Genomic DNA, 19265 nt, shown 5'->3' with positions numbered 1-19265 from the left:
AACACAAACCTGTTTGAAGACTTGAAACAATATCCGCCATTAGCACATGCAGAAACTAAGAAATTACATTTTCTATTAAGATATTTATTTTGTTAAGGAAAAATGACACGTTTGAATGTTCTACCTCAGATTTGTGAAATATTCACCTGTTTGGCAAGTGTTTGTCATGATATGTTCTGACAATAAAGAGTAGTTTAAAACCACAATTAACGCTCTTGTTTCTATAACTTTCACGTAGGAGCAAAAATATACCTTTAAACTTGAAAGAAATAAAGATTTGACATTTATCGTGATAATACTCAATATCGACTGATATAAAAAAAAATTCGTGATAAATTTTTTTTTGGCCATATCGCCCAGCCCTAAAAGTACCTAATTAAACGTTTTCATTATGGTATTAGCCTATTACTTTTACTCTAGTAAAAAGATCTGAGTACTTCCTCCATTGGTAGAGACTATAGGAACTGCGACTAATAATAGAAGATAATAAGTTAATTTTTATATAGCGTGACTAAATTAAAAGAAAGTTATTAGTGAAGATTATGCAACAGTATTTAGAATAATAATATAGAATAGAACATGCAATGCAAACTAGTTTGGTTACAGCTCAAATGTATCATTCTCATTCTATCATTCACCCTGCCTCAATTACATATCTTTGTCACACAAGTGTTTGATCATCACATTTGAGTGATCATTGCAAAACATGAGTTTATAGTGTGTATTCTACAGTACCAGTCAAAAGTTTGTACACACGAATGGAAAAGTGTATCCAAAATTTTGACTGGTACTGTACTATAATATACACATACATAATATTTCTACTGTATTATAATATACACATAATAATATCGGCCGATATATCGATATCGGGCTTCTTTTACTCCCTAATAATCGCTCCCAAAAAATCAATATTGGTCGGGCTCTAATCACAACCATAGAATCAGTTTTTACAAACATATAAGAATTTAAGAAAGTGGCCTCTCTCACCAATGAACGCAGCACGAAAGACCTAAAAGCAAGTTTGTTTCTAAATGCAGCTGCAATGATTTAGAGAAAGGAGACAGTAAAAGGTGGGCTTGGGACAGCAGACAACATCATGAATGAAGATAAATCAAAGGCATTTCAGGACATTGGTTTGGTTATAATTCATAAGGACAAGTTCAAGTTCATCTTCGCAATGTGCTCCAAAAGCCATGTGAGTTACATATAAGGAACTGAAAGTCTAACAGAAAAGACATTTCTACATATAGGTGTAACTATGTAGAGATCTGCAGACCGTAATCCTGAGAGAATGGGAAGCGAATGGTGGAGTCCACGTAGATAAAACAAGGATGAAATAAACCGGAGAACCCGCACAATCTGAGACCAACCGCTTTTGCACTTTTAAGTGTACACAATAAACATTCTCACAACACACGAGAACAACTGTCAGATGATTATCAAATATTAACAAGCAACCAAAACAAACTGATGACAGATTGTACTGTACTATCATCAATATTTCATCTTCACAGGTTAATCAATCCATCATTAATATGTGACGGTTTACATTACGTACTCAGTGTACTACATGCTAGATTTATGTTTAACCCTTTGCCTATAGTATCATATTTGATACGCAGATTTCTAAGGCCTCTAAACTATTAACATGTTCCAAACTTTGCTGATAAACCTGCTGCACACAATCTACCACATGCCCTCTGTCGTCTGATTGATAATTTATACTTATTGGGCCTTTAAGTATAATTGTTTTTGTTTTTTTGCAGTCAAGTTTTTAAATTAGAACGCAAGAATAACTTTAATATTGTTGTTAGTTAAATTTGAAGACGAACATTTACTGAAGCAACTTAGTTTAACTTGATTATTATCCATCCATCCTTTTTTTTTTTTTATATTGTTAAAATGTGAATCTGGCTTTTGAGGAATGTTTTATGTACATCTCTCATTCATCATCATATTGCATTATATGTTTTGCCCCCCAGAAATAAAACTACAGAGCTTTGATCATAAAATTAAAGCATAAAATAATCTTAATAAGACAGTTTAATAGGAGAGATAGCCTATAGAGTGACAATCGACAACTGATATTAGTCTGCTAAACTATTATAAAGATCTCATTGATTTACAGTGCAAGCTATCCGAATTTAATCTTTTGGACTATATAAATAACATCTGCACACAGGAAATTGCATATTTTTGCTCAGTTTGGGCCTTTGAATAAAATTGAGGTGTTTTTTCATCTTAAAGTAGGAGCTCCACATTATCACTATATCATACTAGATAAGCCATAAAGCCTGATGTATCAAATATGATACTGTGATGATATACTGACAAACGTGAGTTTGTACGCGAGTTGAGTTTTCAGTTGTTTAAGTAATAATAATTCTACGCGTGTGTGATTAGTCACGCCTACGTATTTACGTGCTCGCGTCGGTACGCACACTTAAAGAGAGAATGTTCGAGATGCGCTGGTGGCAGTCATGGCCTAATGGTAACAGAGTTGGACTGGTGACCCAAAGGTCTCTGGTTCGATTCCAGTACCGGCAGGAATATGACTGAGGTGTCTTTGAGCAAGGCAACTATCCCCCAATCGCTCCCCGGGCGCCACTCAAGGTGCTCCGGGTGTGTGTATCCACGTTTGCAGTGTGTGTGTGTATTCACTACTCACTACTCTGCTCCTAATGTGTGTGCACTCACTTGGATGGGTTAAATGCGGAGGTCAAATTCCAAGTATGGGTTACCATACTTGGCCATCACGTGTCACTTTAACTTTAACTTTCATTCATGGTGAAGTACTGTTGAAGAAGCCGCATCTGGTTCTTCTCTTTCATTATTTATTTCCTTTTTCAGGAGAACTACAATCAATACCAAACATAAAACGCATATGAAAACCTTTAAGATTGTTTAATAATTTGTCTAAAGTTTCAATTAATTGTTCCAATAAATAAAAACGAGCGATAAGGTGATGATACACAGGGCAACTTTTTGAGCAATGTTGCAGGGCAATGTTGCCGTCAACGGGCAACCAGATGAGACATGGGGCCCACGACCATTTCTAAATTATCCAGATATAAATGTATTGTCCATGTTCAATGGGAAAGTGCCCAAGCAACAATAGCTCGGCAAGATTGCCCAACAACATTGCTCAAAAAGTTGCCCTGTGTATCATCACCTTTAGTCATACTTTACAGGTTTAATGGTCACATCATCAATAAGCTGCTAAGAGGGCAGATGACGTATTACCTGCTCACAAAATCATCTCGAACCATAACTAGCCACATTTATATAACAATATAGTGCATTATTTTAATTTATTATGGGACTTAAAGATCGTGCTCCTATTGGATCATTATATTTATACTTCACTGTATTGTAACTTAAAAATAAGACCAAGTTTCAATGAACCGTATATTTTATACTACTGTTAAATTATTACTTTAGACATTCGTTTAAACCAAGGGAGTTATCAAAATGAGGCTGACATTCCCAGAGTAATTAACGTTACTGCCCCGAATTAACTTAAAATTCTACTGCTTAACGTTAGCTTAATTAAGATTGACGTTTAACGTTAACTGACAGTTTCGTAGACTCTAACCACAACAAAAACTTCAGCTGAGTCAATAAAATGGGACTAAAGGGTGTTGTTTAGAAAATTATTTTTTTAAATGACCATGGCATAACGGAAAACAGGGGACAATAAAAGCTAATCATTAGCACATTAGCTTTAGTGAAGCGTAAATGTAGCGTAACAGCAACTGTAAATGAGTTCAATAATACACTAAATGTTTGAACTAGTTATGGTTAGCGTTTGCTTCCATATTCATTCAGGTACATAAGTATTAATTGTAAAGAAAGACAGTTGTGAATGACTCACTATGGTGACACTGGCTTTGCGCAAGTCTCTATTCTCCTCCTGCAGAGCTTTACACTTCAGTTTAAACGTCTCGAGCTCGATCTTCAACACTTTATTCTCTTGCTGTAAAGATGCCAGGCGGTTCGACAACTCCTCTAGACGGAAGGAAGAGATTAGAATGGAGGAGGAAGAGGATGAGGAGCAATGAGGGGTGGCCCCGTCCGTGTCGCTCTCACTCGCACTATCCGCCATCATTGAGCATCAGCGCGTGTGTGAGTCAGTCAGTGAGAGGATGAGGAATGAAATACTGCTGTAGAACGCGAGTCGCCGCTCGCTACAACGACCCCTACTGATGCGATTCATTACAGCATAGGGTTAGAATTGTTGCATTATTCCAAATAAATGGATTGGGATTCACAAATAAATGTAAAGAAATTCACAAAAATTATTCAAATTCACAAATAAATCGATTGAAATCCACAAATAAATGTTAAAAGTTTCACAAAAATAATAAAATTCACATGAGCTTTGCAAATAATTGTGTTTTATGTCACCAACACAACTCTGCCTGGCATTAATTTGTGGATCGCTTCCGTGCATTTGTGAATCCTTTTCTGTGCGTTTGTGAATCATTGTGCATTTGTAGATCCCCTGCCTTCACACATTTGTGGATTTTGAAACATTTTTAGCATCAAAACCGATCAAAACATGCAGACAAATCCACAAATAACCAAGTGGTACTCGATGCAGAGCCAAATGGGAGGAGCTGGCCTGTTGGAGTAGCCTATGCTTTTACATTTACGTACAAAAAGGGCAGATTAGGTAACCTAGTCTTATTATTTTTTATTTCATGAATTAATCAGATAATTTAGATTAATTCACAGAAATAACACGCGTTACTGCGGTGGACAAAAAAATAAACGTGTGCACAGATAGTAAGCTTTCACATTGCCTTTTAAGTCTAGTAATTTACATAATCATATAGCAGACGCTTCTGTCCAAAGCGGCTTTAAAAGTGAGGAAAACAACTAAACTGTTCATCGTAATAAAGAGAAAATAATACATAGATACAAATAGATACGCTTGTTGAAACTGCCAAAGGAAGCTGAACACTACTGAAATCTTATTTCTTTGGTAATATGTAAAGGTACTTCACCCGAACACTCTGTCTTTAACTCACCCTCAATTTATTCCTTTCGTTTATCTTTCACACACACACACACACACACACACACACACACACACACACACACACACACACACACACACGCACACGCACACGCACACGCACACGCACACGCACACGCACACGCACAAACACACTTTATATGCTATAATTTTTGCCCATCCTTTGAAAGACACAGAACAAAAATATTCAAGCTTCAAAAAGTTCATAAAGAGATAAAGAGATTTTAAAAGTAATCCAAATCAAGAAGTTTAATCCAAGTCTTCTACTTTTAAGAACATTTAGATGTTTTAAGACATTATGTCAACCAAGACCATTTTCACCACACTTCCTCTAATGTTGACTGCCTACTGTAAAGAAAAAGATCAAATACATTAAGTATACAGTATTTGTACAGTATGTTTACTATGTAAACATAATGAAATAGGACTACATGTGTGGGAGAAATGCGCTTAATTATAATAAAAATAACATTTTATGTTTTTATATTTTATGTCAATATCTTATGTTTCTTTTGTTTCGGGATGAATATGCATGACTTTCATTAGGAGATTCCCCCATGCAAACGTTAATGTTGAAAAAGAAAGAAAACACATTGAGGGTTTGAACACAATTTATTATGAGCTTAAATAATTAATTTGATCATCCAGTGTATGCTTTTTTTCATACATATGTTTGTTACCAGATTTATCATCCATTAATGTTTGGGTGATTTCTCAATAATGCACCAAAACCAGAGTAAAATTTTCCCCAAAACCACAGCAGCCTTGAAAAGTAGTAAAACACTGCTAGAATGATTACAAATGACAGGCTGACAGAAAGACTTCTACATCTTCGAGCCAACACACACGAGAACAGTTAAAAGTGCATCACGGCAGTCCACATGACGCATTCCGGTGAGCATTCGGATTTCAGTAACTGTCACTATCTGTAACTGCATAGGGAAACTGGCGCTGTGATGTGACGGGACACAGTGTATTTTAGTGAAGCTGAACAATGAGTCAGTGGTGGTGTGATACTGTCATCTTTGTTAAAAAAAAAAAAAAGGTAAGCATTAGCAAGGCTGTGAGTGTACACGTACAGAACATCATTCCCCCTTCACGTGTGTGTTATGCCGTTTAAAAAATCAAAATAAAGTGAATCACATGCATGAAAATATTAGTACTCTGAAGAAGTCTTTGAACAAAACTACAGCTGCTCCAATGTCCGTACCACTGAGAGCCGCAGTAGGTTTAAAAGAAATATCAGTTGTTAAAATCAAGCTGGCTTTTTTCATTTACAAACATTTTCTGCTAATAATTATACAAGTGCATGTGAAGCGTTCCCTTAAAATTGGAATCAGAATTGGTAGTTCATTCCTAAACACTTGCCAGTGCATTAACAATATTGTGACCCACTTCCGAATTTATACAGTGTAATTTATATACATCCAACAGCATTATAAACCCCGACATTATGGGTCCGAGAGGAAAAAAAATGTAAGGCGAGTGTTGAAGGTGATTCAAACAAGTCCCTCCATTTCTGTCAACCAGCAATATGTTTCGTGGCCTCTTTGGTCACGGAAGTGCTTGAGCGCTGCCATGGAACGTCTCGCATCCGACGCCCCCCAGTCGATTGAAACATCCGACCAACAATGTCTTCTTGACCATTAGCCATTATTGACAGAAACACGTTTTTTTTTTTTCATGCTCATGCTAAATCAAAAGTCGTCTGGCTGAAAACCATTTGTTTTTATGAAAGCTGCAGACACACGTTCCTCATCCCCTGACCTTGTGTGCGTTTCCAGTGACCTTTCTCCCAGGAAAATGGTTTCGAAACACTTTCAAATCTGAAACACAGTGACATACAGGACAAAAAGAAAGAAATCATATTTTTGTAGAAGTGACATTATATGACGTGACATTATACGATAACCAAGAACATTTTGATCAAAGCAAGCATCATTTTCAATTTTAGGCAAACTATCCCTTTAAGAAATGCCTTTTGATTTACATTGCAGAGGTGCATAAAAAATTCTGAATTTCGCCTCAAAATCTAAATCTAAAGATAAAATATATAAAAATATACATTTTTCACAAAGAAAATGAATATATGCGGGAAGCACTGAATATATATAAATTTCCAAACATCTGAGAATACAGTGAAAATATAAGATTCAAAATCTAATTTAATTTTGCACAAAAAAAAGCAAGAAAAAAAAAAAAGCTTTAGGATTTGGAAAGAGTGGAACAGAGAAATATTCTGAAGTAAAATACGCAAGAAATATTTATGATCCTGCACTGTTTCTTGACCAGTAATTAAATAGAAGTAAGCATTAGTTAACTAAAAAAATTTTTAATATTAGATGTCAAGTCAATGTGCGAATTCACAACGCAAGACCCAAATGACACTTCAAAACACTTTGTTTTGGTTTAGAGCTCTAGACACAGTACTATCAGTAAGAGAACAACTGCATGGACTAATTTGCTGTGTCTGCATGTCATCAGTGGGCTGCGGTCTACTGGAAAAATCGCTGTAACAAAGCACAATTCTCTGGTGACTATTGTGTTGATGACTACACACAAATCTGCCTCCTGATCTGGCAGGATTCTACTCTGCTCTGCTTTCTACCCATTGACTTCCACTGACCTTTCTAGTTTTATGCCTATGGGCTTACCAAAAAAGAGCACAACTGTTACGATTGACCCTTTTCCTCCCTTTGTCTTCCTTCCTCCTTTTTGCCCTTCACTCCTGCTCCAGCCTGAAATGACAGAGGCAGATAAAGCGTGTTAGAGATGACTCTTAAAGAGCCGTCATACAACACAGTGTCTGCAGGGTTACTGTTCCCAATGCCCATCCATGGTAGCACAAGCAAACTCTATAAAAGAAATGAATTAAATTAGTCCCAGCCAGGACACATCAACAATGTTCCCTCTAATTTTTGTTCTTGTTGAGCAAAACCTATTTTTATAGAACACCACCTGTGCAGTCAGTCTTAAGTTTAGTCAGTGTCATTTTTCACAAAGAAATTTTTATAAAAATACACTTCTATATTTTGTATAAAAAACCTAATTTAATTATTTTAAAATTATAATAAAAAAATACTGTATATTTATAAAAAATATTTAATTATTTAAAATATATTGTATAATTAATATATATTGATATATATCCCACAGCAGATGTAGGCAGGTGACTACAGCAAATACTGAACACCAGACAATTTAAATGTGGAGCAAGCAATCTCATTGGCTGCAGGATCACAAGAGGCCAATCAGCCTAGTTCAGTTTCATGACTGAACTATTGATATGCCATGCAATACTGTTATATTTTTGGTTAATTTGTTTTTGTGAGATAACTAGCTTTGTCAAGATACCTGTAGTTTTTATTATGTAAAGTAAGTCATGCTCATGAGAAAAAATACAAAAAAATGTTAATGCATGGCCTCTATGGCCTTCTTTATGTCTGGAAAGTCATTTATTTTTCACTTTCATTTGTTTTAGGATGCAGCCTAATTTAATCAGCATAGTTTCAGCTCAAGATAAAAATCAATGGTCATGCGGATGGACTCCAGCTGTTTCGCTGATTCAAGCTGATTCATCCCCACACATTTTTGAGTCTGCTTTTTCTTCTGAATGTTTTTTGTTCTGTGTGGGAGCAACATTGAAACTGCGTGGCTGCACGCTCACAGCAAGGGAACACAGCATATCAATCAACACAGATCAGTTGTCCATTAATGAAACCACGTCAAACCAAAATCTTGGGTTAGATTCCTAATACAACACATGTTTTGCACAGTGCAGGCCTGCACTAGCATAAGCATCAGCACTGCAAACAAATCCAACCTCAGTGTGCACTCTGTGGGGCCCGGGGCCCCCCTCTTCCTCCTGCTCGGCCCTACTGGCCTGCCGGGAACGCTTCCCACGCTTTCTCCTGCCTTTCTCCTCAACAGCAGCTGTGCGATGCACCACCTTACGGGTGACCTAAGAGAATGGGGTAAAGTCACGACTCATGGTACTGGTTTATACCGACACGGGGACAGTGGGAAGAGAACAGATGTGGTAAAGTGAGGAGATGGTTTGACTGCTAGGGGTGGGCATGGACATTACTTTTCTGGTGACTATGTTTCCATCTTCGTCCGTGTACTGCTCTTCTGTCACTGTCTCACCAGGGATGTTTTTGGCCTGATCACCCTACAGAGGTGGGATGCATGATGAGAAATTTCAGATTCTTTACTCTGTTTTGACACTCATGTGACTCAGACACACACACACACACACACACACACACACACACACACACACACACACACACACACACACACACACACACACACACACAGGGTCTGTGAGGACATATAGAAAGCGTTGTAATTTCAATTTCTTTTGGCTAAAAAAAGAGAGAGATGACATGCTGATGACAACGTCATTACTACAGGCAAAAAAAAAAGAAAACAAAAGGGAAACACATTGAGCTAATTGTCTTATGCGGGGTTATCTTTCAAATGACATGCCAAAAGCACCACTCTTTGAATTAATCCTGTAAATCCAGCCAAGTTTTTTTTTTTTTTATAATCAATGTTTTTGTAAAATCAAGATGCACAAAATGAGGTATCAATATGTAGCGAATATCAATATGAAGTATTAGTAGTGATGCTTTAGCAAGCACATTTAATTAAAGGTAGGGTAGGCAATGTTTTACATAAACGCTTTTTGTTCTAATGGTTTAAACTCCTGATAGCAATCAATAATAGAAGTGGTCTAAATATGATAATCTTTTTCACATATATCTTCTGTGGAAGTCTCAGGACCAAAAAATGTCCGTCCATTTATTTCATTAGGTCCGTATTCAATGATAGGATGTCCTACCAGAGCGCCGCTGTCACGGTTTGGGTTTTGTGTGTCTTGTTCTTGTCTGTCATGTGATTCCCGGTTCGTCATGTGATCCTGCCATGTGTCTTGTCATTTGTTAATTGTCTGATCATTGTTCACAGGTGGTCCTTGTCTTGTAATTAGTCAGTGTATTTAAGCCCTCATGTTTGCCCTGTGTCTTTGTCTTGGATTGAATGTTATATGTGAATGTTTTGTAGTCTTGTATGTTCCGGCCCTTGTTCTTGTTTCAGGCCTTGCCCTGCCTCTGTTATGAATGATCCACTGGAGGCGAGCTGGTGAGGACCCAAACGCAAACTTTAATACCAATAATAAATTAACACAAAACAAAGGCAGGGCAAGGCCTGAAACAAGAACAAGGGCCGGAACATACAAGACTACAAAACATTCACATATAACATTCAATCCAAGACAAAGACACAGGGCAAACATGAGGGCTTAAATACACTGACTAATTACAAGACAAGGACCACCTGTGAACAATGATCAGACAATTAACAAATGACAAGACACATGGCAGGATCACATGACGAACCGGGAATCACATGACAGACAAGAACAAGACACACAAAACCCAAACCGTGACAGCCGCAAACAAACAGTTAGCCACCTTTTACCGTTTCTCCTGAACCAAAACAACAAGCTTATGCTGTGTTCACGCCAGAATTACTGTAATTAATAGATGGCAACCCATGTTGTCTACTCGGAGCGGTTCACGTCTTCAGGCTCGGATTTATGCATTTCTAAGGCAACACTATGAAAATGAATCAGTAACAGTCAGGTGGTACAAGTCAGAGATCTTTCAGTTGTTTGCGTCCATTATTATTGTAATGTTATGTCCTTTGAGACATGAGGTATGTGGCAAGCAGGACGAAGCCAAGAGCCGTGGGAACAGTTTGAGGCCGGTGGCCCGAGTGTTAATGAGCGTAACCTGCGAGCAGCACCGTCTTGAGTTTCTCACAGAGGACCTTTGGGAGCATTAAATGAGGAGCAATGACAGTGAAAGAGAGAGGACCAGGCCTATTTTACGTTGTTTAATAAAACAACATATTTTAATGCAGCAGTCGTAAGTGAGGGGCTGTCACTTTACTTTCATTTTGTGTTTGTTTATGATTAAACTGTTTTAACGTTCACTGGTTCCTGCCTCCTTCTCTGAATAACAGTGTTAAATTACCTTGCTATCTTGTTACCTTATTATATTTAACACCGTCTGTTCTGACATTTTGCAGACTCAGCTGTGCGCATTCATACGTTTTGAAGGAGGCGTGGCTTTGAAGAGCACTCTGAAGGGATCTTATGCTTTCAAGGCTAGCTTGCTATTGCTAGCCGCTCCAAAATAGCCTACCCTATCTTTAACAAAAATAAAGAAGAAAATTAAAAGAAGAAAAGAAAAAAACAGATGACAAGAGAGACATAAACACTTCAGCAATCACAGCAACTTCTTCATGAAAAGAGGCAGTGTGCTAATCACTTCATTCTCTCTTAGCACACAGTCTTAAGCCCACGCACATTTTGTAGCACACAAACCCGGCCCAAAACTACAAGAGTTCCACTCATAGTACCTTCAGAATCACTCTCCGCCGATACACTCTGGTGGTGACAGTCTCTTCCTCATCAGAGCTGTATTCATTATCTCTACGCGCTTCCTGCTAGAGTCAGGTCAGCACATTACAGGAGTGAATGAGCAATCAAGCTCATATGAAATGCTTCAGACCTTCAACTAATGTTCTTCAAGTTACAAATCTCAAGAATTGATGGTGACCCAGCCTTGATAATGGTTATCATTTCTTTCAATGGAGAACATATTCGGGTTTAAATATGCAGTTATAATCAATCTAAAGTGTTTCGTTTTTTTGCATAGTCGAGCTACAGTCTGTCTACGTATACATGATAGCTTTGATGCGTAATCAAGTAATTCAAGTATTAAATACAATACACATCATACATCAAGTGCAAAATACCAAGGCCTAATGTAGTCTAATGTAGTGTATACATGCTGGAAAAAGCCAAGCTACCATTGTCTAGGTCTGTTAGCCCATCTGGTATGATTTCAGTCAGAACTTTTAAAAAAGTACATATAAATGTACTTTTTAAAAGAAATATTGTGTATTTCGTGTTTAATCGAAATATCGAGTATTGAAGGTGTGTCTCAATCCACTTCCTAATTCCCTATGGTGTGATTCAGGTACTTGCAAAAGTCTTGATCTACTAAATACTAGGACATTGAAAACTGAATTACCCGTGACACGATTACAAGGTTGCACATTCTGCCTTAGCTGGTATTGCTGCAACCAACATCTTTTTTGTAATATTTACGTTATTTAGTGTGCATCTTCTTTGCACCTTGAGACTTCAGAGATCAGAGAAGACCTAGTGACATTTGTAGTAAAATAATAAAGTGAAAATGTTTACAGTGCATTGGAACTTTCACAAAAGAGGAGCCCAAAAGAAATAGCTGAATCCCTGGGCAGTGTACTTAGTTCTGGACAAACGGGCAGATCGAGACACCCTGAGCCATGTGAGTGCATGCTTGGTTACAAACTTGGTTTATCTATCTTAGACTATCTACAGAGCATTGGTGTCATTTTTTTCAAGGTCTCTCAAAGAACACTGCACCTGGACTTTAGGCTCGGAAACCTCCTCCCTGTGGTTTGGTCCTCTGTCCTCCAGAGCCTCACTGCTCACTTCCTCTCGTCCAGAGTCTTTCCTGGCTTTGCCCTTTGGGTTGCTGAAAGACTCACTGGTGTCTGGTGATAAGGCAGCTTGGGCTTGGAGTACTTGATGTTCTCCATTTTGCTTCTCAGCTTGCACTCCAGGTGTTGAGGACATTGGCTCTTGGCTGTGGATGCATTGAAGTTTAAAATACATTACTTGATTGATACCTAACCTGCTGAGCTTGTGGAATAAGATGACTACAGTTTGTTAATAGAGGTCACAGTACCTGAACTCTCTTTGCCCTTGTTTATCAGCACCCAGTCCTTGGCCAGAAGTTGCCGTCCTCACGTTTGCACCGGATGTCTCACTCTGCAGACCTGAAATTGAAGACATGTCTTTTTCTGCTTGGTGCACTTGGGAGAGGATTGCTTGCAGCCTCTCCTCAGTCATCTCCTCATCCTCTGAGCCTTCCTCCAACTTAATATTCTCCAAGAGAGACTTTATCTTCTCTTGGGTCATCTCTTCATCAAACCCAGACTTTCCACTCTCTCCAGGAGCTTCACTGCCTGAGGCACAAACAGGCATCTTTGGTTCCTGCTGCTCTTTTACTGGCCAGTTTGGGAAGACATCTGATTCTTTGGAGGTTCCCTCACTGTCACGTTGTTTTGAAGGGGCAACAGATTCGTGGCTGACACCAAGGTCATCTTCAGCTGACCCATCCTCTTGGCTAACAGACTCTCGACCTCCAATAGAGGTGTCCTCTGCCATGACAGTAGGCGGTTTGGTATCTGTAGACACTGAGCCACTAGTGGTTGGCAAGGACAGTTCACTGGGTCTAACAGGGGCACTAAAGGGGAAGTTTAACCTACTGTCTTCGCTAAAGAAATCATCCTGGCGAAGAGGGGTAGGGGGCTCATAGGTCAGCTCTGAGGGACTCTTGAGCTCCAGCTCAATGTTGTGGTAACCTGAGTGATACAACACAGTGAGATGGAGACGAACACAACTTGTGCACAACGCCACACCAACAGATGTTATGACAGAGGCCTTTGAAAATGTCATGGAGGAGCATGTCGGTGTTAGGGTGGTCTTCTGAATTTAATTCACCCAAACTGTAAGGCTTTTAAGGAATATTCTGGGTTATTTGCAGAAGTTCCTCCAACTAGAATAGTCCCACCGTAAAATTTAGATAACTTTAAAACTCAAATAACAAAGATTTTTACTTAATACATTTAAGTGAATTAGTAAAAATACAAACGTCATATTTTACCCATTTTAACCCTTGTGGTACACTTTCCCCACAGACTCCTATTGTATATGGATTATTGTAAGTTTGTTCTCAAACTTACTACTTGTGGTAGTCAAAAGGATACCCCAGATGGCTGATAGAAAATAAGTGAACCCAGAATATTCCATTACAAGTATTCCATAAAGGTAAGCAACTTATAGTATAATTAGTATAGTTATAGATATCTTATAGTTCACCATGTAATTTTCAAAGGCAGATAATTACAACACTAAATATAAAGTTCTGGAACAGTGGGGTCCTGATGTAAATGGAGAAAGGTGAGTGATGATAATGATGAGGAAGAGGAAACAGACTGAGATTGTTTGGTAAACTCTTTAGGGATAGGAGATACAAAGGATAAAGATGAAGCAGGGGCAGTATAAACTATCATGGACACCAGGTTGCAGAAAAATGGAGCAAGACAAGATAAGATGTTGAACAGTGTTAGAAACATCAGACTTATGAGGATGATTTTGCTATATGAAGATAAGAATGCGATGTTAATAACAGAGCGAGTTACCATAGCATGAGTGAAGAGCTGTAGCAAGAGCTAGCACTAATTTACTCCAGCACAGAAAGAGAAACTATGCTACAGAGCTGCGCTTTGAAATGAGGCAAAATTGTTGCTATGAAAGAGTTGGTAGGCAGTGGAGAAGCAGCTGGTCTGTGTTTGAAGCAGAAGCACTCTATCAGGAAGGTTCAGAGGTTCTGGGATACTGAAGGATCAGGCAGCTTGACAGCAAGCAGACATTCCATAGTAGCCAGAGCCATGCTATCGATAAAGCTTCCAAACTACTGTATGATCATTATTCATTAACACTACACAGAGAGAAATATTAAGGCAATCATGCTGTAAAAGCAGGTTGGATATTATTATGTTTTCATGTATGTTTAATATCTTAGAAAGTATAGTGAGAAAACAGAGTAGAGTAAATTAGAGCACTATTGCTAATAGTTAGTTGCTATTGTATTGTGGAGTATACTTTGTATACACATAAACATAATCTTTATCTTAATCCTGTATGAACCAAATCTTAAACCCATCAGATACATTACACAAATAGATTAAGGACTTAGCAGATATTCCAATAGAGCACAATAATAAATGTCCCACATTTTTTTTGTGACCTTTGATCTGACAGGATTTTTCCCAGGCGAACCCAGGGGTCCCACACTTAAAGAGTTTCAAACCATGAACCAAATCATCTAGCTCTAAAAAATCAGAACATTACAAACAAAAAATAATGTAAAAATCTGAATTCCACATTGTCAAAGCTTTTGACGTATAGACACTGATTATAAGTATAAAAACAATATTTAAGCTTAGTGCATAATATTCATATATATACAAATATTTCATTGGAGTGAGAGGGCTAAGAGACTGAATAGTTATCACTCATATTAAAGTTTATACATAATTGTTTCTCTATGGTGAAAATTAATATATTATTATAAACTTGTGTTATTTAAACTATTATTGAGATGGGATTAAGTTTTGATTCAGCATTATCTTGTCATGTCATGTGTAACCCATAGCTGCATGCATTAATGCTTTCATACAAACATACAATCATAATAACTCTATATATATGTTTACACTGATCCCTGACTGGTCCAATACCAGGCTGGGAAATAACAGTGTTGATAATTGGTGAATTTAACTGATTAGAAAGGAAGATTGAGATTTAAACTTAAACTTGAGTTTAAGTTTATACTGGGCTTAAATTTAGAGCAATAAGTGTTTTGCCATGATGGTTCTATGAATCTACAGATTTGTGAGAGACATAGAGAAGTAGAGTTCAGGTAGATGGGGCTAAACTTTACCATCAGCCTGCTCCTGGGAAACTGCGCTATCATCTGCAAAACACCTTGTGCCTGAAATGTTACCATAGTCAAATATCGGCCCTTCCAGCAATGTCACAATATCCAACCGATTGATCTTAGTCAGGACTGCATTTAAGGCGTCCGCTAAAAGGAGAAAAGAAAATATTTTCATGGTTGCACATATCAGCTAAAATAAATTAAGCCTTTAAATTATAAACAAAGTTATTTCTTGTATAATGGCTGAGAAAATTATTTGAATGAAGAAGTCTCTGTCCCTACCCACACCTTACCCACCCTTCTCCCTTCCATATGATTAACCCTCATTCAGAAAATATGCAGTCCATAGGCATACTTACTTGTAGCGTTTTTACCATCTCGGCTAACCCATTTCTTTAATAGCATGAAACTCTGAGCTGTCAATGAGTTGGGGTTTTCCACACGGATGTGATTTATCTCATCAACCGAAAATTCCATTTCCCTGGCCAGCTCTGCAACACATTAAAAATAGATTAACAACTCCTCTGTCTTTACCACTCCCCCCGTACACATGTGCGCAGTACTGCAGTGACTGCAGACGGCACACCCTACTGATCACAGCAGCACCGATGCTTTGAGAACCAACAACAAAAGGCAAAGCCATATGTGCGCAACAATGTTAAAAAAATTGCATTTAGTCCTAAAAATGTGATACAAATTTCTTTAATAAATTACTTAACATACATTTTTACAGATATATAAACAAGTAGAGTATATTTGTGCTAAGGTGGTTATGTAACACTTTGTCCTCTAGGTGGTGTCATTTCTTACCAGTCCAACTTAGACCAAGATGATCCGCCACAATAGCCATTCGCAAATCTGTTCTTTCACAGGGGCTCTGAGGGCCTAAGAGCAGAAAATGGAAAGTCATGAAAATCTTTTAAAACGTATGTTATTCAGAGAAGTTAGAAAAGTAATAAAGCAGACAACTCTATTATGATCAAGCAAAGAGAATTAAAAGTCTTAGGGAGATTTTGGCATACTTTGGCCATATCCAAATTATAGGTTGGGGGACATTGTTCAGAAAAGAGTTATAAAATATGTTGATATAGTCAGTTAATATGTCAGTGATTTTAAGATGTTAGATTTGTGAAGAATGCATCCTGTCAATCTAACAAGAAATGTTTAAAACCTTCTGGCAGTATAATCTTACCAAAAACAAATGAATCACAAATAAAGAATTCAATTTAAATGTCTCTACAGCTACAGCAGAGGTTCAAACGTGAATTCACAGTATCATATGAAACTAAACATGCGGCATCGTCATTGCTGTGCTAGGACTGTGTCTGCGTGGGCTCACGAGATTGACAGGCTTCCTTCGCACTTTACAAGAACTGGAAACCAATAAAAATGGCCAGCAACCCACTAACACTGGCATGCTACAGTAAAACTGACTTATCCATAGAAAGAGATCTAAAGACAGGTTTAGAGACCAGTACGCAAGTACACAAAGAGAGAGAAAATGACAAATGACAAAGATGACATCTACAGTCAGGTCACACCACAGACAATCACAACGGCTCATGCAACTAAGATCATACAAGTGGAAAGTTTTACAAACTAGGCTCGATCTCCACGCAGGGGGCCACTTGAGGCCCAGCACCCTGACTGCCTTCACCTCCATCAGTCCTCCTCCTACTCCTCCTCCTCCTGTCTCTGCCGGACTGCTCAACCTGTGATCTCACGTCTCTAGCAGACCTGGATGTACTGGAGGGTTGCGATGCTTCTGACAAAGATGTGTTCCTTGATGTGCTGCTTTCTCCATCCTTATCATATACCTGCATCTCTTTCTCTTTACTGGAAAGGCAGTCCACGAACTTCACTGCGCTACTAGGTATTAAATGACTACTAGAACTTTTGCCAACCTCAAGTAAAGTCTTCTGATCACATTTACTGCCTGATCTACTGACTGGACCAGTTTTTGATCTTTTGTTGGTGGTTATCGCTACGGTTGGCTGTGCTTTAACTTTTTGTTTGGCCTTTGTTGTAGTCCTACATTTCCCCACTGGTGAGGAACTAATATTTTTGACCTTCATCATTGGGATCCTAGAATTAGGCTTCACATCTGGGAATGGATCTAATCGACTCCTGGCTACCTGTCTAATCTTCTGAATTGGTCTTGAAGATGTTCGATGGTTTTTACAACTCAGTGATGGATGAGGAATTCTTACTGGCAACCTAGACTTTGGTGGCTTTCTTTTAATGTCTTTGCAGTGGGAGATAACATCATTATTCTCTATACTACCATCTCTGAAAGTACCAGTGTTCTTTCTGACTGAATCCTCATATTCGTTTATTACTTGAACTGAACAAGGCTCAGACATTGACAGCTGTTCAGGTTGTACACAACTTTGCAGTGAGCGATGTGTTCTAGCATTTAAGGCCTCAAGATTAGCATTATTACTGCAATTTCTGGAATTATTGCAAGTTGTTTGGAGGTGTGCTTGCGGGTCTGCCCTCGTCGAGTCTGTCCTTTGATTGTACTTGCTTGTTCTACAGGTTTCTGGTCCTATTTGATGTGCAGTCTCTGGTGTTTGACCTTGAGAACTATCCCAGTCTACACAAACAAAATCTCTCCTCTCAACATTGGAAGTTTTAAGTCCTATCTTAAAAGAAGAACATAAAGAACTGACTTCTGAATAGGGGGGAGGCTCCATGTCGTGAGATGTGTCAGAGTGGTCAGTGCATATCTGCATGATATTGTATGATGTAACAGTGTTGTCCTCCGTCTTAATTTGTGCTCTCTCAACTATCTGTGTATTTGAGGTGACTACATTTGGTTTTCTCACCCCATCCCCTATCCTCCCTCCAAATGTATGCTCACCAATCTGAAAAAATTGCAGCCTCTCTTCAACAAAATCCCGCTTGCTCATGTCAATCGCACCACTGCGGGTCATCTCAAACATCTTCCCTTCGTGGAAGGGGAAAGGGTTAGGTTCGCTAGTTGGTGTGCTTTCATCAGTTGGGGTTCTTGCAGGAGTAGTGTCAGGGGTCGTTGCTGTAGACTTGTCATCTACTGCTAGCCCAAATGGCTTGGGCTCATCATCTTTAATTCTAGCGTCCACTACTTCATCATCTCCTCCCTTGCTTGACCAAGGATCAAAGCCTTTTGTTGCAACCGTTTTAAAAGGAGTATTAAACTCCTCATCAAGCTTGTAACTAAAGTAAGTGTCTGACAATCCTTGATCAGATGGTTTTCCATCATTTTCACTGTCCTTTCCATTCTTTTTGTCTGAGGGATCAGACTTAGCTTTGGTCTTATTGCAGTCCTCAGCTGGTGATTCTTCTTGAATTACTTCAAGTTTACTTTGGCAACGATCACTTGGTCTAGACATATTATCTGATGCCCAAATATCTTTTCTGTTCTCATTGGGAAATCCAAATGGTTTGGCAATAGAATCACATAAGCCGTCATCCTCATCCTGAAGTTCATATCCATCCAGAGAGTCAATCTCAGTGGCGTCAGTGTCATGAGAGAACTCTGCAGTTGTTGCTATTGAGCAATCTGTGATGGACTGATCATTGCCATTTTGTTCATCATCATAATCTTCTTC

General features: G+C 38.4%; 2 protein-coding genes across 51 annotated transcripts in view; both read right to left on the bottom strand.

The window, feature by feature from the left end:
• Positions 1 to 4137, bottom strand: part of ccdc6b (coiled-coil domain containing 6b) — a 31495-nt gene extending 27358 nt beyond the window's left edge. The window contains exon 1 of the mRNA XM_077206136.1: positions 3878 to 4137. Coding sequence (XP_077062251.1) covers positions 3878 to 4111 — 234 coding nt within the window. The 5' untranslated portion in view covers positions 4112 to 4137. The remainder of the gene's footprint in view (positions 1 to 3877) is intronic.
• Positions 4138 to 5637: 1500 nt separating this feature from the next.
• Positions 5638 to 19265, bottom strand: part of ank3b (ankyrin 3b) — a 174867-nt gene continuing 161239 nt past the window's right edge. For 18 of the 50 annotated variants that reach the window (XM_077206039.1, XM_077206048.1, XM_077206052.1 and 15 more), the window contains 10 exons: positions 16483 to 16557; positions 16032 to 16163; positions 15676 to 15819; positions 12853 to 13531; positions 12528 to 12750; positions 11474 to 11560; positions 9132 to 9215; positions 8868 to 9005; positions 7699 to 7782; positions 5638 to 6870 (listed from right to left, as the gene is read on the bottom strand). In XM_077206039.1, coding sequence (XP_077062154.1) covers positions 7717 to 7782; positions 8868 to 9005; positions 9132 to 9215; positions 11474 to 11560; positions 12528 to 12750; positions 12853 to 13531; positions 15676 to 15819; positions 16032 to 16163; positions 16483 to 16557 — 1628 coding nt within the window. In that variant the 3' untranslated portion in view covers positions 5638 to 6870; positions 7699 to 7716. The remainder of the gene's footprint in view (positions 6871 to 7698; positions 7783 to 8867; positions 9006 to 9131; positions 9216 to 11473; positions 11561 to 12527; positions 12751 to 12852; positions 13532 to 15675; positions 15820 to 16031; positions 16164 to 16482; positions 16558 to 19265) is intronic. The other 32 variants (XM_077206053.1, XM_077206037.1, XM_077206035.1 and 29 more) reach the window with 7 other exon arrangements.

Source organism: Siphateles boraxobius, unplaced genomic scaffold (genome assembly GCF_051911475.1).
Source record: "Siphateles boraxobius isolate OS27281-9 unplaced genomic scaffold, OSU_SipBor_1 55, whole genome shotgun sequence".
Taxonomy (NCBI): Eukaryota; Metazoa; Chordata; class Actinopteri; order Cypriniformes; family Leuciscidae; genus Siphateles; species Siphateles boraxobius.
The sequence above is the reverse complement of the archived record's forward strand: the minus strand, read 5'-3'. Positions and strand labels throughout refer to the sequence as shown.